Source organism: Drosophila novamexicana, unplaced genomic scaffold (assembly GCF_003285875.2).
Source record: "Drosophila novamexicana strain 15010-1031.04,08,12 unplaced genomic scaffold, DnovRS2.1 tig00000858-arrow-arrow-pilon, whole genome shotgun sequence".
Taxonomy (NCBI): Eukaryota; Metazoa; Arthropoda; class Insecta; order Diptera; family Drosophilidae; genus Drosophila; species Drosophila novamexicana.
The window spans coordinates 935,114-961,096 of record NW_020824829.1 but is presented as its reverse complement, the minus strand read 5'-3'; the positions used below and the strand labels follow the sequence as shown (position 1 = coordinate 961,096).

General features: G+C 42.0%; 1 protein-coding gene across 1 annotated transcript in view; it reads left to right on the top strand.

The window, feature by feature from the left end:
* LOC115764449 (cuticle protein 16.5-like) overlaps positions 1-25,213 on the top strand; it is a 56,788-nt gene extending 31,575 nt beyond the window's left edge. Inside the window, exons 2-4 of the mRNA XM_030707458.1 lie at positions 24,717-24,776; positions 24,836-25,043; positions 25,122-25,213. Of these exons, the coding sequence (XP_030563318.1) occupies positions 24,717-24,776; positions 24,836-25,043; positions 25,122-25,213 (360 nt within the window). The remainder of the gene's footprint in view (positions 1-24,716; positions 24,777-24,835; positions 25,044-25,121) is intronic.
* Positions 25,214-25,983: the final 770 nt, after the last annotated feature.

Here is a 25,983-nt window from a genome sequence, read left to right as displayed (position 1 = left end):
AAAATATATCCCTAGTTTTAAGGTATTATAAACTCTTCTTATACATAAGTATTATTAATACTACAGAAAGCAATAGATAGATCAGATAACTCTTTAACAATTTATATATACAGGGTCATAAGATTAGATAACATAACATAAGATAATCTCAGATAACATAATACGAGAATGTAACAAAAAAAGGATAATGCCAAATTATATAAGATATTATAAGATAAAACTGTAGAACAAATAAACATATATTAAAATACAGTTAAACTCATTTTGCTTTATACAACTTAATAAATAAAAAATAATCGAGTAAGATCCTTTTGCTTTATATAAATGAATAAACAAAAGTGTATAGCAATATAATTAAATACATTTAAAGTCCTTTTGCTTTATATGATTTGTTTAATAAAAAATCGTTGATGCTTTCGCTTTCTAATTATGTTGCCGAGTCAACAGCTGCAGACGCTTCTTTATTTACTTGCCGCCATCCTTCTGGAAGGACTGTGCCTACTCCCCCCCACAGCATTTATCTTCCTGTTCCTTTAGTATTTTAGCAATTAACTCCGCGTTCCAAGCATACAAACATAAATTTAATTTCGAAATATGCGAGGATTTCGCCTCGTCCCAGCTTACGCCGGAACTACATCCGTATCCATATTCCTTATTCCCTAAGCACCCGCCTCCCCCCCACGCTACTCCCTTCAAAAATAATAAAAACACATGAACAATTTTCCAAGCCAAGACGAAGCGAATGCCAAAGAGCTGCTGCTCCAAGCAGTAGGAGCTGAGGACATATACATACATACATATGTACATGTATTTACATATATACACCCATGTATGTATGTATGCAGACGAATCAGGCGGCGGCGCCACCGCTATCCCCCTCACCGTTCACGTATGAATGTGCAATGCGTTTGCCAAGTGCTCGTCATACACGCGACGTCAGCGTCAACGGCGACGCCAGCAGCGACGTCAGCGCAGCATTTGCGCTCGTTTTTTCTACTTTTTTTTGTTTTGGTGCGCTCGCTCGCTTCAGCTGTGAGAGAGATGCGAGTGAGCTCCACTCACACACATACACACAATCGCAGCGCATGCGAGGACGCATGTGTGTGTGTGTGTAAGTGCTGTTGTTGTTGTTGTTGTTGTTGTTGCTTTGCTGCACACGAGTTGGCGTTGGCGCTTTTAATGTGTGCATGTATGTATGTGAATGTGTGTGTGTGTGTCTTACATGTTTTTTGTTTTTTATTTCCTTTTGCGTGTCTGTTGCCGTTGCCGTTGCTGCTGCTGTTGTTGTTGTTGTTATTTCGTGCTCCCCAGTTTTTAGACTCCGCCTTTTTTGTCGTCTGCGTGTCTTGCGCTGTCTGCCTCGCTGCCCGCACACCGCCCCCTGCCAACCACTCCACGCTCTCTCTAGACGTTTCTTCGTATTTTTACTGTTTGCTGCTGGTGCTGCTGCTGCTGCCTGTTGTGGGATTTTTAAGTGTGGGCGGGGTGGGGCATTTGCTGGTGAAAGAGTGAATGTATGTAGAGAGCAGATGACTGTGTGTACGAGTGGGTGAGCGAGTGTGAGTGTGAGTAGGAGTACGAGTGTGAGTGTGAGTGTGAATGTGAGCCTCGCTCGGTTCGTTCGCATTTCGTGTGATTTATTCATGCAGTGTGCGCTGTACTCGCTGCGTACTTATGCTTACTTGCAGTGTATATATGTATATGTGTGTGTGTTATGTATGTGTGTGGCTCATTTTAACTCTCATCCATTCGTTTTTTGGACTTAATGTGTTGCCGAGACCCATGAAACGACGAATGAGAAAACGCATGAGTTTGTTGTTGTGTTTTGCATCATGTTTAGGTTTATTTTAGCATGCTATTACACACACACACACACACACACACTCACATAAACTTTATATATACCCATTTAACATATACATACATAAACTCATTTTAAATGCGTATGACTGAAATGGGTTCATATTCGTTTTACGTCCGAGTCGCCTATGTTCAAACCGGCGCCTCCGTATGTTAGAATGCATACACATACACACACACACAAACACGCACACACGCACATGTATACATATGTACTTATACATGGTGCAGATTAGGGAGTGGCCCAATGCTTTTACATATAGCGCATAAACGAGCATATGACGTACGAGTTGTCGTACATTACGCATACGCCATGCGGTTCAAAGGGAAGCTCCATTACATAAGACTGAATCTCCAAAGTGTGATTTATTAAGATTATTAAAAAGGACTTTAAGGCTTACATTAGTTATTGCTTAATATCTTTGATAGATTAATATTAGTCAACAAAAAAATGAACTTGCATTAAGCTACACTCAATACTCCCAAGTATGATATTTAATAAATTTTCTTAATTGAAACAAGGGTAAACCGTTCTCTGTGATTGGGTCTTGTTGCTTGGAGATTTGGGCTTTTGGAAAATAGTTCCTAAAACAGGGCATTGGATGTTAGCCTTAGAGCTCGTAACTGCTGTAGATTGATTGTGATTGATTTGAGCCTTAATCTCCTAAATTTTGTTTACGCTAGATTTACCAATTTGCAATAATACAAATATTCATAATTATTTTCTAATATTATTTTATACAGTCGAGTAATTTATCTAAATGCCAAGTTTATAGAAAAGCCAAACCAAATAATGATTTTATTTACGTAAAGTATTTAGTTTTGAGCCAAAGGATACTCGGCAAGTGGTCGGTACTCTTTTGTCCCAACTATTTGGCAAAGAATTCACAAAGAGTTGGCCAAAAAACCCTTCAGTGAGCCACTCGGCAGCGCCCCAAAGCATTCACAAAGGTATTAAATTATTACAAAAAGACTTGAAAACTGTACTCAGCAGTCCACGGGGGGTGGAGCGAGGGGGCCACTTGCAGAAATATGACACTCAAAAGAGGGGCGCAAACAGAGCGTGAGAGAGGGATAGGAGGCGGGGGGTGTGGCACTCAGCATTTAATAAATGTTTGAATACAAAATGGAGGCTTTTTTTTGTAAAGAAAAAAGAAACTGCACAAAAAAAAAATGCCAACATTAAAGTGACAACTAGAGCGGTTGGTCAAGCAAGCTGTTAATTTAATTTAATTTAATTTCTTTTTTTTCGGCCAAGGCCAGCAGCAGCTGCCGGCAAAGGAAGCGCGAAGGAAAGAACCGGCAATTGGCCAAGAGAAGCAGGTCACTTAAAGGTCATTCACACGCGGCGTTGACCTCGCCGCCGCGACGGCTACTTTATTACTTTAAGATTTTGCCTTGACTTTGAACAACAGTTTGCCAGGCTGGACCGAGCTTTTCCTTTTGCTTGCCACGTTTTTTTTTTTTTTTGCCGCCTTCGTCGCCGCCGCACAATGAATTTTCAGTGTTAAACAGCGGAAAAGCGCAAGTTTTTCCAACGGTTTTTTCTTTACTTTATTTTGCACCCGTAATGGCCGAAAGCCACGTAAAGTCGGCCCAGACTTGAAGCCCAGCCACGTTGCACCTAATGACCAATTTCCTTTTGGCCGGAGACGCGCGTTTGGACCAAACTTTAAGCGGAAAATCTGCAGGGAGAGCTGTCAACTTGTTTCAAACAGAGTACAAATTTTCTAACGCTTGCTGATTATTTTCCAATTTTCAAATTTCACATTTTCACATACCAAACTATTTGGGAAAACTCTTTTGGACATTCTATACATTTTTAATAGTCACGTGTCAAGCGTTGCCAGACATTCAAAGAAAACGGGAAAAACTGAAGAGGGGGAGAGTTTGAAGAGATTTTGATTTGCATATTTACAGGCAAGCCCCTCACTTTCATTTTTGTTGTTATTTTATTCTTAAGTGAACCGCCGCCACGTGAAAATTGAGTCTGGGCTGGCATGGGGTGGGGCGTGGCACTCAAGCTGCGTCTTTGGCAACGTTTCAAATTTGATTTGATGGGCACGTGTGGCAGATTTCCACTTAAGTAAGTGCAGGCGTGGCACACAATCGAAAGTTATTGGTAAAATATAATAAATAAACAAATAAACTCTTAAATAAAAAAGGCGGAGATAACCTTATATGAAATGATACATTTTTTTAAATGAAACTGTGATTGATAAATCCAACTTATTTCTTTAGAGAGAAGAAAATCAGATAATCAGCTTGCAGAAGTTGCCAATTATATGAGTATTTGCATTTTTTCCCTTATAGTTTTTCCAGCGAGCACTCATCGGCTTTTAGGCGCATTCGGAATTCACATAAAATTATGTAAATCCCAAATCAACTGCCATTCGTAGTGCAAAACAAAAAACTCATTGCGCCTATGGCCCCCAAGCCCTTGACGAGTATATTGAAAATGTTAATGGTAATCGCGGGTCTTTGAAGCAGTTGGGGGCTGGCGCCATCTAGCGGCCGGCGGTCGCTGCTGTCAGTCAAACTTTAGCCGCGCGCAAATCCAATTGATTTCAACCAATTTCTCAAACTCCTCGCTATCAGAGGGCTACGTGCCCGGTCGGAAATAAGGAGAAGACGAAAAATAGCATAAAATCAATTGAAAAACTTTTTGCCCAAGCATATCTCACGCCCAATACACGCCGCCCCGCGCCCTTCTCTATATACACACTCGAGATATCGCATGAGTGACAAAGAAATGGGTGGACAAAAAAACAGAAAGAAAAAAAAACAAAAAGAAGGCAAAAATTGTGGGCTAAATCCCATCGGATGGCAGCTTGCAGGATTCCCATTGGCCAGGACCCAGCCGCATTGGAGCTGGGCGCCGAAATGTACATCCTCAACACATGGCCACATGGATTGTCAATGGAGTTGCGTAGCCAAATGCCAGTCGCTCTCTATCTCTCTCTCGCGCGCGCTCCCTTTCTCTCCCACTCTCGTTCAATATATAAGAAGAACGCTGGAGGAGGCTCTCTATGTACGTATCGAACGAAGGATTCTCTGCAACAATAAGCGCAAATGTAACAAATAAAATGCAAAAGATGCGAAATAAAAAATGACATTCGGATACAAATCGAATAGAGTCGACAGTTTGGATACGATACGATAGGATAGCCAAAGGAAACACGGGCCGAGAGAGGAGTAAGATGTGGAGAGGAAAAAAAACTCTGCCTTCGCTGGGAATTGAATTGAATATTTAATGGCAGCCAACTGCTGTTGGGCTCCCAGGCAGCTTTGTGGGTTGGCGGCAGGCAACGAGCAGTTGGCCTTCTTTGGTGGATGGGGTTACACCCTGTATATGTGTGTATGTGTGTGTGTGTGTGTGGTTAGATGCTACCAAATGTGCGCTCCATTTGAATGTCTGTCGCTTTGACAACTACGTTTAAGCTTACCGCCTGCCGCCCCCTCCTTAACTTCTGCTTGTAAATATATTTTTATTGTATTTCTATGCAGCTGATGAGCAGCTCCGGGTTGGACAGCAGCCAATACCATGTGGCTTATATGCGAAAAAATGTGTGCTCGATCGAATATACAATTGGCATTTAAATGAGCGAAAATACTCGTTGGGGCTTATTGATATTCGATGTAGGTGGGGTATTCCTTTTAGAGCTCCATAGGTTGTGATAGTTTTCATACGATATAAACTAGTCAGATATGGCATATAAAGTATATTATAATTGTTGTTGAAACTTCAAATTTGATTTTGGGTATTTGATCTTCAATTCAAACTTTGATAGTTCAGATAAAGTTTCTTGAATAAGATCCACGAATCGTGTTCTTGATTCTTTCTTAATCTTGTATTTAGATATAGAATAAAGGCTATACATTTACATTTACATTTTGTTATTTGAATTGCATTGAAAACCAATCAAAAGTTATCAAGAAACTTCTTCGGTCCCCAATTAAAATTTTGTACGTTTGGGAAGTAGATCCCTTACTTTTTATACCCTGAACCCATCAAAAATGGGTATTTGTGCAAAATCCAAATGTATTTAACAGGCAGAAGGAAGCTTCTCCGACCCCAGAAAGTATATATATTCTTGATCAGCATCAATAGCCGAGTCGATCTAGCCATGTCCGTCTGTCTGTCCGTCCGTATGTATGAACGCAAGGATCTCAGAACCTATAAGAGCTAGAGAAATTTTGAAATTTTAGATTCAAGTCCTCCTAGTGCCTGCGCAGATCGAGTTTGCTTCCGATAATCGATAACTTATTCCGTTTCCAAGCAATCGATAAAATATCATGTTTTTTGGGCAATTTTGGTAAATAATAAGAGCTAGAGTCACCAAACTTGACATATAGCTTCTAAAATAGAATATATACATATATGCATTTGATGTTGGAAGAAGGGGGTTCAGGGTATACCCTAGTCGGGAGCTCTCGACTAGAGCCTCTTACTTGTTTTTAATTGAACGTTGAAATAACTACTTAAATCTATAAATAACTATATACAAGTTATTTAAACCTTATTATTCTTAACATTTTTGATGTTCATATATTTGAAGACCAACATTAGAGGTACACATAACTATTTCATCTCATGGGACTCGAACTCAAACTTTTGTAGTTCCTTAGATGAAAAGTGCACTAGCCTTTAATACTGTGCAATCGATTCGATCCTAGGGGCTAGATTTTCTTAGGTCCCATATGGTAGGTAGTTTAAGAAGTTGGCTTGCTAGATTCTTTTTAAGTTGTTTACTCGAACCTCAGGCCAGAGTTTCTTTGGTCCTATATAGTAGGATGTTTAAGTGGCTTTCTAACAAGCCTATATAACTCGTTTACTAATAACAATAACTAAAAATGCATCTAAACTGCAGGCTCTTCGCACAGTCTCCGATTGTGTTCAATTATTAGTGACCAAGAGCCACCATTTAAGAGGCTAATAAAAAGCAGAGATTAGCTTTAATTTGCCAACATCCACTTTGATAGCAAAAACCAATCTGAATCTTAGACTCCCGCTCCCCACGGACATAATATGAAAAGTCACCTAATAACAATTACCTTTCGCCTGGCTGCAATTTGTGTGGCACTTAACTGACCTCAACAACTAATTGGGCCAAAATTTGCACTAAATGAGCAGCCAGCCCTTTCACCAACTGGCAGCTGGTCACACTCCAATCCTGCTGCTTCCTTCCCTTGTACCCTTCAATCACTTGTTGGCTATTCTAATGCAAATTTTCTTCTCTCTATTTAACTTTTTTGTGGCAATTCGAACGTTTATCAATATTTCCTGGTTGCCTTGGAACAACAATTGGGCGGCGTTTGTTGATGTTCGGGTTGCAACCCACAAATCCCATCACTAAATCAACAGCTACAACCACAACAGGAACCCACCCCTGACGAGCGCAGAGACAGTTGGAAAATTGGCAAACGTTGGAAAAATGTTGAGCCGAAAAATTTTTGCAAGCCGAAAATCAGATTGTGTAAAGTCGAGTTAAGTATCCTTTATGGGGTTCGTTGAGCCTGTGACAGGATATGGGCAACATGTTTGCCTAATACTTGTTATACCACACACACACAATCATACACACACACACAGACAGACACGCACACACACCCCCTCATTGTTGCTGATTATGTAATGGGCCGGCACTTGATGATTGTTCTGCGGCGGCATGAAATTGATGTTTTTGCCAATTTCGCAATTGAATTGCAATCAAAGCGATGACGTGAAATGGAACACCCCAAACCCTAAGGGTGGCTCCGGCCCGCCGGCCCGATGGCCCGCTGCTCACTTGGGGTGAAAGTCGCTGCCAAAAATTATGAAAGTGAAAGCCAAACTAAATTAGGGTAAAGCCGATTTTTCGCAAGCTTCCACATTTCTTTTTTTGGCACACGACAATGGCCGCAGAGCATCACAGGAGGGGGGTTGTAGTTGGGTGGTGGGGGTTGGCAGCTCGAGGGGGCTGTAGCGTTTAGTTTATTGGCTGCTTGCGCGCATGGGGTGACGTTTTGTTTGTCTGTTTGTTGTTGTGTTTAGCGGGTGTACAAGTTGCGTGTCATAAATATTCCCAGCATAAATTTGCAAGCCTGCGCCCAAAACTGGACCAGGCGGAGCGTGGGTGTAAGTGGGGGCAGCATGCGGTGCCTGTCAACGCAATTGGGCTCAATGCCAGGGTATATGGCCAGGTTATAAAGGGAATTGTGTGCTTGTATCTCAGAGGTATTATTATCTGATTGTCATACAATCTGGCTGCCTGCTTCAAGATGGGCGTGCTCAATGGAGGGGTAGAAGGTGGGCGGGTCGGCAGCTATTAGAAGTGTCATTTCTGCTGATGAGCAGCTACCTACCAGAGAGGTGCTTTGCTGGATTTTCGCTTAAGGAACTCTGACTTAAATTTAGCATAAGCTGAGCTTTGAATGACATTCCAGCATTATTACAAAATCTGAACTCATTTAAGGAACATGTTGTCAATAAGGAATTTGGGTTAGTTGGTGATTTGGAATCCCAGTGTGAGGCACTGCACATTAATCGAACTCACAAAAAGTAGGCTTATTCATTCACAGGCAGTTTGATTAGTAGAAGCCCTTTGTTATAGAAATGACAGGCTTTATGGAGGAAATCTAGCAATACGACTATTTGAAAAGGTTTTCTAACACCTATTAAACAGCTTCTTTATACTAGTTTGATAATTGGGCTAAGATCCTACGACCTACGCTCTTTAGTCGATATCTGCATAGCCATGCATATAAATACGCTAATATCCCACATATTTTATTCTAGCACACGCTTAGCTCTGTACTCACCCCTCGATTCAAGTGGAGCCACCGTCGCTCCACTCAAATTCATATTTGTACATATTTGTTTGGAAGATAAGCAAAAATATTACACGCTCCAGAACGTGACCAATGCAAATGCATATGAACTGAACTGAGCCAAAAGGAATGGGAAAGAAGTCAACTCAATTGAACTTTGTAACCCGACGTGTTGCTTCTGCAAGCGCCTGCCACAACGGCCCCATGCAGCACTTGCAGCTTGCAACATAGTCGCTGCTGCCTCATGTAGATCATCTGTGGCCGCAACAACAACTGCAACAATAATAAGTGCAGACAATGCCCAGGACTAAACATCGCGTGTGTATCGCATTCTGTGCATCAGCTGCCCGGCGCTCAGCTCAACCCGTTCCTCCCGACCACTCGTCCCCTAACCCACAAGCTTATCGGTCACGTAGTAAAACAAACATTTTTATAAGAATACGACTACACACAGCCAAACTGTATGGACAGCAGCTGCCTCGGCCTCTGTCCAGGCACTACAGGGGGAAAAACAGCTCATAATGGATGATAATCGTTTATTTCGCGAGCGCCAGCCTAGGTGCTTGGATCCACAGAACGAGTGGAAGAACCTGGAAATTGACTGACTGACTTTTTGGCAATGCTCGGCTACATGATGAGGGATCCGTTGTAGCGCCACATGATCACCTTGTTGCTATTGCTGTGGCTGTGGCTGCGATTCCGCCTCGATGGGTCTCGCCTGATCGTGTTGTGGGTTTCACGGGCGTGTGGGAAGCGCGTCAACAACATCTTCCAATTGCCAGCCGCCACCTACCGTTCTTCCATCTTCCACTTGGCACCACAATTGCCTGCAATTGCACTCCTGCCGTGCGCTGTGCCCAGTTCCTTTTGGGAAAAACTCAACTGAAATTTGATTTGTTTTTTATTGCCAACGCGGATGAACATGTAGCGCTTCCCCCACCTCGACAGCTGCGTGCTCGTGTATGCAAGTAATTCAATATGTAAATTGCAAAATAATCAAAAATTAGACACGCTGTTGTATGGGGCTAAGGAAAGGGTATATCAAAGAAATGGCAAGACGCTGCATTGAGTAATTGTTACTGAAGTAATGTGTATTTACGTAAGAGGAGTAAGACTCCGCGGGAGTGAAAGATCCAGCGAATTGAGTCCCAGTATCCAGATGCGGAGCTAACTTATGCTGAACATTGAAGCAAACCATGAGTTGGAACAGCTAGGACAATTGAGCTAGGAATTCCAGCGGACTCCGAGGAATTCCCAATGACTTGGTCAAAGGATCTAATACATATTCGTCTCAGTTTTGGCCAGCATTTGACCCTTATATCACACCCAATGCATGTCTTGAAGAGCCTTCAAACTGAACTTTATCAGAGCTCTAAGTAGCCCCATTTGCTGCAGCCAGCGAGTGTTTAACAAGTCGTGCAACAAAAAAAGGCAGCAGCTACTCTAATTACCACACTTTTCTGGGGCAGCCCGGCTCTCCGAGCACCCCTCGCCTATTCTTCTTTATATTATTAGGTGCTGCTTTGCCCGCCGACCCGTAGCCAATCTTCAAAATCAAATGCCAAAAATAATGCAATAAAAATATCTTGCAAAATATTTTGTACCACTTATGCAGAAGACAACGCAATTTTTATTGCCGGCCAACCCCTCGAGAAGGACTTTGCGTTTCCTTTGCTTTGCCATTTTTTTCTACTTCATCTTTTCATTTTTTGTTGTTGTTGTGCTTTTTCTTTAAAGTAAGCATTTCCGTTGTTATTTTTTGTGTTGTGTTCAAAAGGCAATTGGCTCGCTGAGCTGCCGTCTTTCCGGCTGCTTAATTTAATGGCCCTGCTGATATCTTAACCCCCCCAGCTCCGGGTCTCTATGCTGCTGCCTGACCTGGGTCAACCTGTTAATAAGCCAACGAACCGAGCCGGTCTGCAACTGCTTTAATTGATTTGCAGCCGCTGCCAGAAACAAAATGAAAACAACAATAAATTCGAGTAGCCTTTGGCCGGCCCGCTAACCCTTTGCTCAAGCCCTTTTTTGCTGAGAGGGGGTTCTATTCGACACCCTTGTACACAGTTGTTATGTATTTACCCATTATGTTTGCCCAGCGATTGTTGTTCTTGTTGTTGTCGCTGAAACCGAAACTGACTTTTGCCGCCGAACCACCCGTTGCCCATTCATTTGTTCGTGCGGTCAGTCGGGCAGCGGATGGTGGTCGACGGTCGCAGGTTCGTGGTTGTCGCCCTCGTCAGACGCAGTCGTCTGTCTCATTCTCATTCCCATTTGCAGTCGTCATGGACATTGAGTGACCTTTGCTTGTCACCCGTTACCCCGCAACCAGCTCTCTCCGCCTCTCCCAATCCTTTCAGTCGTTGCCTATTTTCAGTTTTACTTTAATCGCATTCGTGTTGTGGGTCAATTCCTGATTAAGTTGTAATTTGTAGCGGTAATTATTTCATAACTTCTTAATGGGTGCAAAGTGTTAAGGGCACGAGCGAGTTCCTTTAAGAGCGTTTGGGTAGGTTATCCTTGAGGGAATCCCCTTAAAAATATCAGACCCCTAGCTTTAAGTAAGTCCATTTGCCGCAAAAGACAGCAACACAAGCGAGTTACTTTAAAAGTGGTTGAATGGAATCTCCTTTACCTAAAAGTCTATTTGGGAAACACGCTGGGTGCCCACCACGCTTACGCACATTCCAGAATAATTCTAGACGCGATCTTCAACCGATGCGCCCCATTTACAATCTTACAAGGTCAATTTTTGTAGCATTGCGAATAAAATGTAGCGCAAAGCGTGGCCCCAAAGCATGCATGCAAAAATGCATCATTTAAATGCAAAGTGATTGAAGGGAGGGAGGGGGTGGGATGTGAAGATGGGTAGCGGGGTTAACGGGTGACGCTGCCTCAGTCGCATGTCTGCCGCATGCAGCTACAATTTGCACGAAACGTGCAGCGGCCGTCTGCAAAGCGATTACAGCGCATAATGTTGCTTGATCTAAATACCTCGACCTCAAGACAAAGAGAGAAAGAGAGGAAGCGAGAGAGAGAGAGACAATTGCAGAGTCTTTTGTTTCTGACGCCAACTGGCAACACATGCCAGACAACTGGCAACAGGCCAGATCAACGGGTTCAGGGTGCGAGTCTCAGCTAAATGTGTGCCATATGCCTGTGTGCAGCTGCATCTGTATCTGTGTCTTCATTTGTATCTGCATCTTTATTTGTATCTGCATCTGTGGCTGTGGCACTCGCTGCAGCTTCAGCGCAATTGCACTTGATTATGCTGATGAACAGGGGTTTAATGGCTCTGCTCGCAAATTTTTAATAACTCGTGAAAACACACGAAACGTGACAAAAGTGGAATTCAGTGCAAGCTGCCAGAACGGAATATGCGTGGAATATAAAGAAATGAGAATGAAGCTGGAAGAAAATGTGCTTCAGCAAAAGTAACAAAGCTTAAGCACAACTATAGAGTACGGATAACAAAAGATACATATCTGATTGAGCCTGTTCCTTGCCATTAAAATCGGTGTACACATAAGTTAACATAGATTTTGATCCTTTGTCCGTCGCAACAACAAATTAGAAATAGCTTGGCTTTTCTCTGAGTGTAAATTCCCCACAGACATAACAAATCTCAGCTTAGACTCTAACATAATGTTGTACATGTTGCGAGTATCTTATTTACATGCTTTGCTGCAACGCACGTTCCACCTAAGCCCACTACACCCACAGTCACACCCACAGCCACACCCATCGCAGACCCACCCACAACGACAACAACAACAACAAGATAAATGACAGCAATTGACTTCATTAGCAGTAAATGTCAAATGTTCGATGCCTATGTGAACCTTGTGTTGTGTGTATTTATAACAACAAATAAAACACGGCCAAGAGTCCGTTTAAACAGCCCCCCGCAGCATCCCACCCCCTAGCTCAGCAACCCCTCGCAACATTGCCAAAAATGAGAAAGAAGAAAATCCGTATTGCGCGATTTCTGCTTGTGGGTTTTTCTTTTTGGTGGGGCAAACGAGGAAAATTTGCATACGCATTTTGCCTGCATCGTTTGGCAGTCTTTCGAGGAGGGGTGATTGGGTTGGGGGCGGGGGCTGCCAAAGTGGCCGCAGTGACTCCATTACACGACTGGGACACGCACACACACAATGAAACCATCAAAATCCAATGAAATAAAATAAAATTCCAATAAAAACATTTTGGCAAAAGGCGAAATGCGGGCGCGCTCAGATGGTTGAGGGCTGAGGGCGAGCGACGGTTGCGAACGTAGTTTTCTTCGGTGTTGTCACGCGGTGAAAGTGTGCGAAATTGTGTGTGTGTCTGTGTGTATGTGTGTATGTGTGTATGTGTGTGTGTGTGTGTGTGTTGGTGTGCAGCCAACCAAAAGCTGTGCACACACCCAGCGCCCAACAGTCCGCCCGCCCGGCGAACTGTCCCTTTTTGGGAGACGTGTGCGTGAGATTTGCACATTTTGTGCAATGTCGTAGAAAACCCACTGGAAAAACAGCTTTTCTTTGCGTTTGGTGTTTGCTTTGGACCTTGTTAGTGGTTTCTGCCAGGCGAATTGCTAAACTGCTAAACTGTCAAATGCGTGAAATGTCAACATGTCACTTGCTCAGCTAAAGAACTCAACAAAGCAGCCAGCTGGTGGCGGGGGTAGATGAGGGGAGCTGGGAAGGAGCTCGACTTTTGATTGGTGCATTGGCTGGAAGAAAAAGTAATTGATCTTGTTGGTGTGCATTGCTTAGATGTTGAGAAGAACTGATATGTTCGTGGGAATAAGTGCTTAGAATGGGATTGAAATAGTTTTTGAGTAGTTATATATTAAGATATATCTAATGAGGCGAGCTTTCTAGAACCATCTGCATCTTATTATCATGATACTGTGGATTGTGCTCTGAGCTTAATGGCATCTTCTTCATTGAAGGCCAAAGCTCTCACTTTTTACTATACCAAGAGTCTACACGTTCCACAGTTTAATTATAGACAGTTTAATTAATCAAGGAAATTGGGTTAACGAACTGAACTTGAAAGTGAGCTGTCAGCAAGAAGGAAACTTGAGGAACAACGCATATGAAATAGAATTAATCCATTTGCTACGCCTGCCCGTGACAATTAACTGGCAACATGTAGCATGTACTGTGGTGAAGCTACTCTAGCAATACATATCGGGTAGCAACGGTGACGGCGGTTGGCAGCCAATCTTCACAAAATAATTCGGGAAGTAGTCACCGAGGCCCCTCGTGGTTGAGTTAGCATGGCAGGGCGGGATCCTCTTGTTCCCTAGCTCTTTCGGGTGGGGGGGTTCTTTTTGCCATGTCTCGACCTGCATACACAATTTTATTTTAGGATCCCTACAGAATCTAAATTGGAGACCGATACTCCGCAGAAACAAAATCTCAAACAGGCATAACTTAACGAGCACTTAAAGTGCCAATACAATGGTGATAGCTTTCATTAGGGCATATATATTCCGAAGAGGCGAAGTCTTGGATGTAAGCTGACTCTCGCGTTCGATACCCTCCCAACCATGATCTTCAGCGTTTAAGGTTTTGAAGATCCCAAAAAAAACATTCTTCTACTACATTATATCACCATGTCACCAGGAAAGAAAACTTAGCAATTCATAATCAAAATCCGTAATTAATATTTATTATAAACAAAAGCATTATTCAATGAAACTGAATCCTTCCGTTAGATAATCTGCATCTTATTACAAGTGGCATTAATGATTCAACAATAATTCAGTAACTAAAACTAGTCCGTTAATATTTTTACAATGTCTCAAAGATTCTTCAAAAATAATTCATTTTATAAACTATTCAGTTAATATTTTTTTTTCTTATTGATCAAAAAGAAACTCTCCAAATTTCGCTAAAGTGCATTTTAATAATTATAGAATATAGCTAGGTAAGAAAAAAATGACATTCGTAAATTGAACTAAAGTGTATTCGGCAAAAGCAAAAAAAAAGTTATTATAATAGAGTCAATACAATTGTAGTTGATGGTTAATTGTATGGTCGAAAAAAATATGGGCAACAGAAGGTTAAGCTCAAAGCGCATGGGCAAATCGGAGCGCAGCGCAACCAGCTGATCGGTGAATACGATGATACATCTTTGTGTACATATATTTGATTCTGTTAAAAATCTTTTCTTTTAGGTTGCTTCTGTTTCAGCTAGTAATTGAGCGGGGTGTAGGTAGAATCAAAGATGATAAGCATTCACCAGACTGACACGGTCATAAACATATTGATCGGAGCTAAAGCGTAATGTGAAACAGAAAGTAAAAAAAACTCAGCAGGTGCGCATGTCAGTTTGGCTGTGCTTATCTGTGCCAAAATAAGAAAATATACTCAAAACAAAAGGTTAAAAACTTACATGTATTCCTCGATGAAAGGCCTTCCAGCGGAGAGTTTGCAGCAAATTTTATTTAATTTTTTTTTCATTTGTTTTCTTTTGTCTTCTGTGGGGCTTTAAATTGTTTTGATTATATTATTATGGCACAGGAGGGTTTTTAAATTGTGAGTACTAAGAAGATACTCTCCGAAAATAAGTGGGAAAAAAAATATAAAAAAATTCTGAAATGACTTTGGACTCTACAAGAAGGGGGATAGATTTATACTAGTATTCCTTTCTATATATATAAAGCTATGTATATAGATGTCAATTTTTCTTTTTCACTGCACTTGCACGCGGTTTTTTGAGGGCCTAATAAATGCACTTTTCACAAACTTTTGGAAGTCTCTCACAAGATTTAGTTAACAATTTTTTTACTAAAAACATTTAACAGCAATTTTCATGCATCTGCACGCTCCGGCCAACTTAATTGGCGATGTCATCTGGGCTTCTGATCAGCGGCGCGTCAATGGGGCCCAGAAGGCTACTGCCTCTTCCGGATTCCAAACTGTGGAAACGGCGCCTGCCCTTGCTGGCATGAGCAAGGGTATGGCAGCTGATCCGCCGTTGAGGCTGACGTCTATTTAATGGGGGCAGAAATGTCATTGCCGTCCCAAGAAATTACAGTGCCGTCCAATTGGCACACGTGGCGGCTGCCTCAAAATAAGTGGGTTTTTCTGTCAGAGACGGCGGCGGCAAGATTTATTCCTCCAAAAATTACTTTCGGCAGGCAAGCAAGAACTGGTTAAAACTGTGACCAGATCTTGGCACAAAGAAATATATGCCGGTGAGGTGCTGGTGGCCGGGTGGCGGAGCGAAAGGTTATCATCAAATGAACAAAAAAATTTATTTCGCCAATCGGTTACTTTTAGGGTTTTTCTTTTTATTTTTTTGTTGTTTTTGGTTCAATTTAGTTGGAATTTAAATTAAACGAATTAAACGACTGATGCCCGAACTTGTTGCTTTTAGATTAATATTTTGGTGGGGCTATGTCCGCACCGCCGTAGCCAGACCTTCGATGGTAAAGTAACTTTTGAAAAAAAAAAGGGTTATATCCGGGACCTGCAGGCTTATATAGGGTCTCAGAGCTTTTTTCTTTCCCGGATTAGATGGAAGATAGCTGCGCTGCCAACGTGCACGCAGGCGGTTTATAGCAGCGGCTGACTCATTCGCAGCTGACCATGACAGACAAAAGCTGATCGCTATAGCGTCGTTACACAAACGCAAGCTGTTAGGATCGCTTACGCGGTTTAATTTAAATAGGAAAACTGCGACCATTACACCACCCGATAATATCCTACCGTTAGACGGGTATATTAGCGGGAATTAGACTCTAATGTCCTTGGCATGAAAAGTACCAATTTCTTTTCCTTGCTGATTTTCAAGGGAATAAAAACAATTTCCGAGTTTCTTTTTGACACGGCATTTAATAAACTGGGGAGCCAGTTTAGCATTAAAATTGTGTGAGAATTTACTAAGCGCAAAATTTCGACAGAACACCTCCTGTCCTTCACGAAAAGAAACAGGCTTGCTGCGTAAATTATATTGAGCCGCATTGCGCTCATAGGCTTTCCTGATGTTTTTCTGAATATCTGTCCTTAGCAATGCCAAATGGTCAGACCGCAACAGGGGGGCCTGCGGTTCTTCCAATAAGGACAACTCCTTCAATAATTTGTAATCGGTACCATGAGTGATCATATCCACCCCGAATAGGGCACGGTATGGAGAACACCCAATCGATTGGTGCAGAGCAGACCTTAAGGAGCATGAAATCCCTGTAATATGTTCATCCCAATGGGTCTGATCCTGTTTTAAATACGAGCGAATGGCGGCGAGTATTGAGCGGTTAACTCGTTCTGCAGCATTGCTCTGCGGTGAATATAGAGCTGTATACAGATGTTTAATGCCAAGTTCGGCTAAGAAGGCATTGAACTCACGAGCTTTGAACTGGGTGCCGTTGTCACTTATTATAGTTTGTGGCACACCAAAACAATGGAAAATTTGTTCAAGAAGAAATTTTTGTATCACAGCTGAGGTGAATTTCTTCAGGGGCTGCAACCAATGATACTTGCTAAAGTGATCTAAGACTATTAACAATCCCACATGACCGCTTTTGCTTCTAGGGTATGGCCCAAGCAGGTCAATATAAAGCCTTTGAAATGGTCTGCAAGTTGGGATGTGAGCACCCATAGGTGGCCGAAGGGTATAATTTGGAGCCTTAGTTTCTTTACATATCTCGCAATTTCGTATGTATTCACGTACATCTTTAACTAATCCTGGCCAGAACAAATGTCTGCGGATTCTCTCAATGGTTTTTTGCATGCCGGCGTGAGACGACGTTATGCTGTCATGGGCTTGTTTGAGCACATCGACTTTAAGTCGATCAGGCACCCATAGTTTCCACGAAGGACTTTCTTGTGACGAGTCTCCCCTCGAATGTTCGGTGCGTACATACAAAAACTTATCAACTATTTTTATGTCCGGAAACTGAGTAAAATTTTGGGAAAATTTGTCTTTAATTTGTACATAGCTGGCGTCCATAAATGTATCGGACTCAAGATCTATTACAGGACCCATGTCTAATTGAGCGATTTCCTTCTCAGGCAACCGAGACAAAGCGTCGGGAACAATGTGGTCTTTGCCTTTCCGATGGGAGACGGAAAATTTAAATTGTTGCAGTCTAAAAACCCATCGTGCCAGTCTACCCGATATATTTTGCTGGCGCATAAGCCATAGCAAACTAGAATGGTCGGTAACCACTTCAAATTCCTGGAGTTCCAAATAACATCGGAACTTTTCGATGGCTAATATGACTGCTAGGCATTCACGCTCGGTAACACTATAGTTTCGCTGCGCACGGTTTAATTTTTTTGACATGAAAGCTATCGGTTGTTCTTCATTATCTTCAGACATCTGTACTAAAACGGCGCCAATGCCAAAATCACTAGCGTCACAATGTAAGAAAAATTTCTTCTTAAAGTCAGCATTTTTTAAAACCGGCGAGGATGTTAGCACTGTTTTTAAGTTGTCCATTGCGGTCTGTGCTTCAGGGGTCCACTCAAACTTTTTCTTTGTCGATAATACGTCCGTTATGGGGCAAGTGAGATCGGAAAAGTTGCATATAAACCGACGATACCAACCGCAAACTCCTAGAAATCCTCGAACTTGCTTCAAGTTTTTTGGCGGCGGCCAATTTACAATACAAGCTACTTTTTCCGGATCTGTGCAAATACCTCCGCTACCAATCACGTAACCAAGATAATTGATACTTGTTACACAGAATTGACTTTTCGAAATATTTAAAGTCAAGTTGGCTTTTCTAAACTGCTCAGCGATGCGAACCAATACCGCCAGATGTGAACTGAAATCTTCGGACACAATACACAGATCATCTAAATATCCAAACACGCAATAGCGCAGGTCAGAAGGAATTATCTCGTCCATTAACCGACACATGGTAGAAGGCGCGTTACAAAGGCCAAAGGGCATGACCTTAAACTGATATAGCGGTCTTCCGGGGACCGTAAAAGCAGTGAGAGGCTTTGAATCCTCGGAAAGTTCTATTTGCCAATAGGCGTCTTTCAAATCTAGTTTGGAAATTATATTCGCCTTAGGTAGCCGCGAAAAAATGCCATCGATGCTCGGCAAAGGATAAGCATCTTTTTTTGTGGCGTCATTCAGTCTTCGAGCATCCAGACAAAGGCGAACCTTGTTGGGCTTAAGGACGAGTCGCATAGGCGAGCTCCAGGCGCTTACCGACGGCTCAATAACTCCAAGCTGCAACATGCGATCAATTTCTGCATATAACAACTTTTCTACGGCCGGACTTACAGGATAGAATCTTTGTTTCACTGGACGTGCGTCTCCTATATCTATACGGTGTTGGATCAATGTTGTGCGGCCTAATCTATCAACAGCGTTGGGGAACAACTGCTTTACTACGTGCAGCTGTTGCGTTTGCTGGCTATCTAAAGGGTATGCAATCGACTCTGTTTCCTGCTCTTTTTCCATTGATTTTAGTTCTACAGAATTTATAATGCTTGGTGCGAGCTCAAAGGCTCTCCAAAAATCATGACCCAAAATTAGATTTTGGTTTATAGAAGGAATCACATACAGTTTCAAGGACTTGGTAGCCGATTTATACTGCATTTTAACTTCAAGCACTCCGATGACTTTCTGACTATGGCCATCTGCTGTTCTGACATGCGATTTAATAGGCTTAAATTCCGGCATTACGGTAAAATCTTGTTGCGCAAGCGTAGAACCTATGCAGCTAATATTCGCGCCTGTATCCAATAGACCAAGCTCGGTAAAGGTTAGAAACGACACTTCGGCATAGCTGCGCATATCGGTGGGATTGCAAAAAACGGTCGAAACTAAAAGCTTGCTATGTTGCTTGATTTTTGAATAATAATTTTTCAAGCGCTGCGTACGCTGAGAAACACGGGGTTTTTCTTCATAAAAAATCTTATTTCGGACATGCAAATAATTAGCTAACCGTTCATGATACGGTAAAAATCGTAATTTAATAGTTTTAGCTATTTCTAAATTGTTGGAATGTGACTTTAAAGTCGGTGTAGGGACCAAGCTTTTGCTTCGGTCCACAGTTACAAAGTTCGTATGGGAATTAATTAGATTTTTGGGGGCATCCGACTGCTGCTGGATGCACCCTTCTGTTGGTTTTCCGAAGCTTTACGGATACAGTTTTGGCACTGGGGCTTATAAATGTTGGGTGCCCCGCATCCGTAACAAAATATACGGCGGTCAGCAAGGCAATTTTCCCACAGATGCCCTTGCTCTTCGCAGTTCCAACATTTAAAGTTGGTATGACATCTACGAATTGCTGCGATGTCAAAGTTTGTATCTTCTGAATTTTCTACCTCCGGTTCATTAAAAGACTCTTCTAGTCCATATACTTGGCGACGGCCAATAGTTCTGGATTTATTCATACCATCAGTGCGACAACTGAGCTCATGAACTAAATTCTCGTTCATTTGGACCAATCTACGTAGATGGCCAACTGAACTTATTGGCTGGTATAGCAGTTTATGTCGGGTTTCGGGTAATAAATTATTTTTTAAAATTTCGATTAACTCCTCCTCGTCAATTTTAATTGCAAATTTATCGATCAGTGACGCTACAGCGTCATGGAACGACACAAATGATTCCCCAGGGTTTTGCTTTCTAGCTCTTACCAGTTCTTTGCTCATAAAATCGGACCGATAATCTTTGTACTGATGGCGAAGTGCAGTACAAAATTCAGTCCAGACTATGTGGTCTACCTGCTTGTGGTACCGCCAGTACCAGTCACGGGCTTTGCCTAAAAATAGCACATGTAAGTGCTTACAGAGACCCATAAAGTCGCTGTCCAAAGTTTCATCAGTCAATGTTTTGACTCTATACAGAAATTCTTCTACCCCTAATCCTTCGGTAGACCCATCAAAATGAAGATTCCATTTTTGCATGGTGTCAGCAATTTTCCCATTTCGGAATGACGAACTACTAGGCGACACCTGGATCGGGGTTGGCAACACTCTTGGAAAGGGTGGTGCTTGTATTTGCAGTGATGACATAACGCGAGTAATTGATTGTTCGATCATCTCCTGAATTATCCTATAGTCCACTCCCAGATTTTGGCGGGTATAATTGGACTGAGTGGGTCTTCCTCTTCTTCTTACACCAGGAGCTGGTCGTGCAGGAGCGATTTCAGGTGGATTCGTGCTATTGCTAGCGTCGAGTCCTGATTGTGGTACATCACTAACATCTAATAACCTTGCTGTTGGATTCTCGCCACTCTGGGTCGGACCAGGATTAAGAGATTTTGCTAGACTGCGCGTTACCGTTCTCCCTATGTTAGTAGGTGGAGGTGGGGCAGATTGTTTTCCTCTCGGCGAGCAATCTCCAACAACTAATTTAATTGAGGCTGGATCAATCACAGCACTACAACTGGGACATTTAGCATGGTTTACCAACCAACCTTCCAAGCAAAGTTTGTGGAAAACATGCCTACAAGGGGTGCAATAGCAAGACTGTGTATTGTCCATTACTAACTGGCATAGAACACAGTGGTTATCAGCGGTCTCTGACGACGGCTGTACATTTTGTGGGCTGCGTAAAGGCAACATGCTTCATTCATATTTTCCTGATTCGTGACATTGGTTTGGTAATATAATAAAGTAGAAGTTATTTGTTTTTTTTTTTTTTTTTTTTTTTTTTTTTTTTTTTAATTACGAAATATAATCGCCTCAATGAAAGTAGGTAATTTATCTGGTTTATTGAAACTACTATAGAAAGCGGTTTGTAATATTCAACATTTTAATCTAATCAGAAATGTTCGGCAAGGATATGCAAAGCAGCATATGGCCAAGTTCCGGGCAACATTCTAACTATCTTTGATAGTATCGTTAATACAAAACCATTCAATCTAACTTTATAACTTTTGGCTCCACGAAGACTGAGATTTACTTAACCATCAACAAGCTATCAAGTAGCAATCAGTACTGATATCTTAGCAAAATATGCAGTATTCTAAAATTGCATTTGAAAGTATTTCTACCTAAGCAAACCTAATCTGTTGTTTCTCCAAAATTATAAGAAAGAAAACGAGCAAATGTATGGGACCGATTGTATAGCTGGTGTTAATAACTATAGTCGTGTTTATATATAGGCACTCAACAATATAGTAAGGTCAGATTCTCGGCATAATTCAAGCTCTGAATTGTAAGCATCGTAGTCCTAATTACTATCTTGTATACTACCAGTATCTGCGCATGCGGAAGATAGACTAAACCAGTCACATCGACGTCAGCGTGCGTGGACAATAATATAAAGACTCATTTTTTTTTTTTTTTTTTTTTTTTTTTTTTTTTTTTTTTTTTATAGACAACCTCGGGCCCCATGATTGGGCGCCAAAAATTTATGTAGCATGTACTGTGGTGAAGCTACTCTAGCAATACATATCGGGTAGCAACGGTGACGGCGGTTGGCAGCCAATCTTCACAAAATAATTCGGGAAGTAGTCACCGAGGCCCCTCGTGGTTGAGTTAGCATGGCAGGGCGGGATCCTCTTGTTCCCTAGCTCTTTCGGGTGGGGGGGTTCTTTTTGCCATGTCTCGACCTGCATACACAATTTTATTTTAGGATCCCTACAGAATCTAAATTGGAGACCGATACTCCGCAGAAACAAAATCTCAAACAGGCATAACTTAACGAGCACTTAAAGTGCCAATACAATGGTGATAGCTTTCATTAGGGCATATATATTCCGAAGAGGCGAAGTCTTGGATGTAAGCTGACTCTCGCGTTCGATACCCTCCCAACCATGATCTTCAGCGTTTAAGGTTTTGAAGATCCCAAAAAAAACATTCTTCTACTACATTATATCACCATGTCACCAGGAAAGAAAACTTAGCAATTCATAATCAAAATCCGTAATTAATATTTATTATAAACAAAAGCATTATTCAATGAAACTGAATCCTTCCGTTAGATAATCTGCATCTTATTACAAGTGGCATTAATGATTCAACAATAATTCAGTAACTAAAACTAGTCCGTTAATATTTTTACAATGTCTCAAAGATTCTTCAAAAATAATTCATTTTATAAACTATTCAGTTAATATTTTTTTTTCTTATTGATCAAAAAGAAACTCTCCAAATTTCGCTAAAGTGCATTTTAATAATTATAGAATATAGCTAGGTAAGAAAAAAATGACATTCGTAAATTGAACTAAAGTGTATTCGGCAAAAGCAAAAAAAAAGTTATTATAATAGAGTCAATACAATTGTAGTTGATGGTTAATTGTATGGTCGAAAAAAATATGGGCAACAGAAGGTTAAGCTCAAAGCGCATGGGCAAATCGGAGCGCAGCGCAACCAGCTGATCGGTGAATACGATGATACATCTTTGTGTACATATATTTGATTCTGTTAAAAATCTTTTCTTTTAGGTTGCTTCTGTTTCAGCTAGTAATTGAGCGGGGTGTAGGTAGAATCAAAGATGATAAGCATTCACCAGACTGACACGGTCATAAACATATTGATCGGAGCTAAAGCGTAATGTGAAACAGAAAGTAAAAAAAACTCAGCAGGTGCGCATGTCAGTTTGGCTGTGCTTATCTGTGCCAAAATAAGAAAATATACTCAAAACAAAAGGTTAAAAACTTACATGTATTCCTCGATGAAAGGCCTTCCAGCGGAGAGTTTGCAGCAAATTTTATTTAATTTTTTTTTCATTTGTTTTCTTTTGTCTTCTGTGGGGCTTTAAATTGTTTTGATTATATTATTATGGCACAGGAGGGTTTTTAAATTGTGAGTACTAAGAAGATACTCTCCGAAAATAAGTGGGAAAAAAAATATAAAAAAATTCTGAAATGACTTTGGACTCTACAAGAAGGGGGATAGATTTATACTAGTATTCCTTTCTATATATATAAAGCTATGTATATAGATGTCAATTTTTCTTTTTCACTGCACTTGCACGCGGTTTTTTGAGGGCCTAATAAATGCACTTTTCACAAACTTTTGGAAGTCTCTCACAAGATTTAGTTAACAATTTTTTTACTAAAAACATTTAACAGCAATTTTCATGCATCTGCACGCTCCGGCCAACTTAATTGGCGATGTCATCTGGGCTTCTGATCAGCGGCGCGTCAATGGGGCCCAGAAGGCTACTGCCTCTTCCGGATTCCAAACTGTGGAAACGGCGCCTGCCCTTGCTGGCATGAGCAAGGGTATGGCAGCTGATCCGCCGTTGAGGCTGACGTCTATTTAATGGGGGCAGAAATGTCATTGCCGTCCCAAGAAATTACAGTGCCGTCCAATTGGCACACGTGGCGGCTGCCTCAAAATAAGTGGGTTTTTCTGTCAGAGACGGCGGCGGCAAGATTTATTCCTCCAAAAATTACTTTCGGCAGGCAAGCAAGAACTGGTTAAAACTGTGACCAGATCTTGGCACAAAGAAATATATGCCGGTGAGGTGCTGGTGGCCGGGTGGCGGAGCGAAAGGTTATCATCAAATGAACAAAAAAATTTATTTCGCCAATCGGTTACTTTTAGGGTTTTTCTTTTTATTTTTTTTGTTGTTTTTGGTTCAATTTAGTTGGAATTTAAATTAAACGAATTAAACGACTGATGCCCGAACTTGTTGCTTTTAGATTAATATTTTGGTGGGGCTATGTCCGCACCGCCGTAGCCAGACCTTCGATGGTAAAGTAACTTTTGAAAAAAAAAAGGGTTATATCCGGGACCTGCAGGCTTATATAGGGTCTCAGAGCTTTTTTCTTTCCCGGATTAGATGGAAGATAGCTGCGCTGCCAACGTGCACGCAGGCGGTTTATAGCAGCGGCTGACTCATTCGCAGCTGACCATGACAGACAAAAGCTGATCGCTATAGCGTCGTTACACAAACGCAAGCTGTTAGGATCGCTTACGCGGTTTAATTTAAATAGGAAAACTGCGACCATTACAAACAATTAACAAGAGCCGAAGATCGCGTCAAGTGCTGTGTGACAGCATCCGCCTCGCTTGAATGGAAATAAAATCCATTGCGTTCATATTGTGTTCTAGTTTGGCATTCCCTAAGCCGTAAACTCGTTTCTGTAAGCCGCAACGCACCTACGCATTTGCTGGCCTGGCCTATAAAAGCGTCCAGTTGATTGGCTAAAGGCATCAGTCGCTGACAAACCAACAGACCATAACAATCAACATGCAAGTAAGTTGACTCAAGGCAATTGCTTCAGTGTTTTTCCTTTAATTTGACTCTTCTTTTGCTGCAGTTCTTCATCTGCTTGGCTCTCTGCGTGGCTGTCGCTCAGGCAGGCTACCTGGCTGCTCCAGTTGCCACCTACGCTGCCGCTCCAGTGACTACATATGCTGCAGCAGCTCCCTTGGCCACCTATGCCCGGACCGCCTATTCCGCTGCCGCTGTGCCCGCCGCCTACTCCACCTATGGAGCTCAGGCATATGCCGCACAATATGCAGCCCCATATGCTGCCGCTACCTACGCTGCCTCCCCGTACGCTGCCACCACCTATGCTGCCTCCCCGTATGCTGCCACCACTTATGCTGCCTCCCCCTATGGCGCACCCATCTCTACCTATGCTGCTCCAGCTGTCATCAGCCCCTTCCTGAAGAAGAAGTAAATGGGCAACTCGCTAAACGATTCTCAATTCACTGTTTCCATTTTGCATAATTGATCATTTAATAAACTTTTTTTACTACAATTAATAGAAATATTGTTTTTCTAAATTCAATTTGAGTAAACTTGACCAATATAGTATATAAAAAATTAATTTCTCATGGCAAATACCTGACTTTTCTTTAAAAACTCATAAACTTTTCGAACATAATATACAGTGAAAGCCCCATAAACTAACTACATACTTAATTCAAGCAAACTTCTAACAAAACAACAAACTCGCACCGCGGTTGTCCGCTCGAGAGAGCTTTTACTGTGCACAGTCTTCGGTCTTGGGGTTCCACAGCGCGTGGGCGTCAAATGGCCAATCACACGGATTAATTGCCTGGCGATAAGAAATGTTTTGGAAACTAACAGCAGCAGCACCCAGCTCCCAGCTCTGGAGTGTGGCCTCCTCTGCGAGCTGGCGAACGCGCGTGCTCAAATAAATCATTTTCAAGACACGGCGCAGGCAGCCAGAGGGTGGACTCGCTTGGCCCAATCCATGGCGATCGCATTTCAAGTGCAAAAGTGCCGCAAGTGGCAAAAACAAAAGGTGACTGCCACAACAATTGTGGGTGTAACAAATTCGCCGTCAAATCGCGAACAAATCTCAAAATAAAAAGCGAATACACAGCACCAGAGCGAGAGCCAGAACCCGACCAGAATCCCAGCTCAGTGATCGTATGTGGTGTGCGGGGCAAATGGGTGTCTAAGATGTGCCAAAGTGAAAGC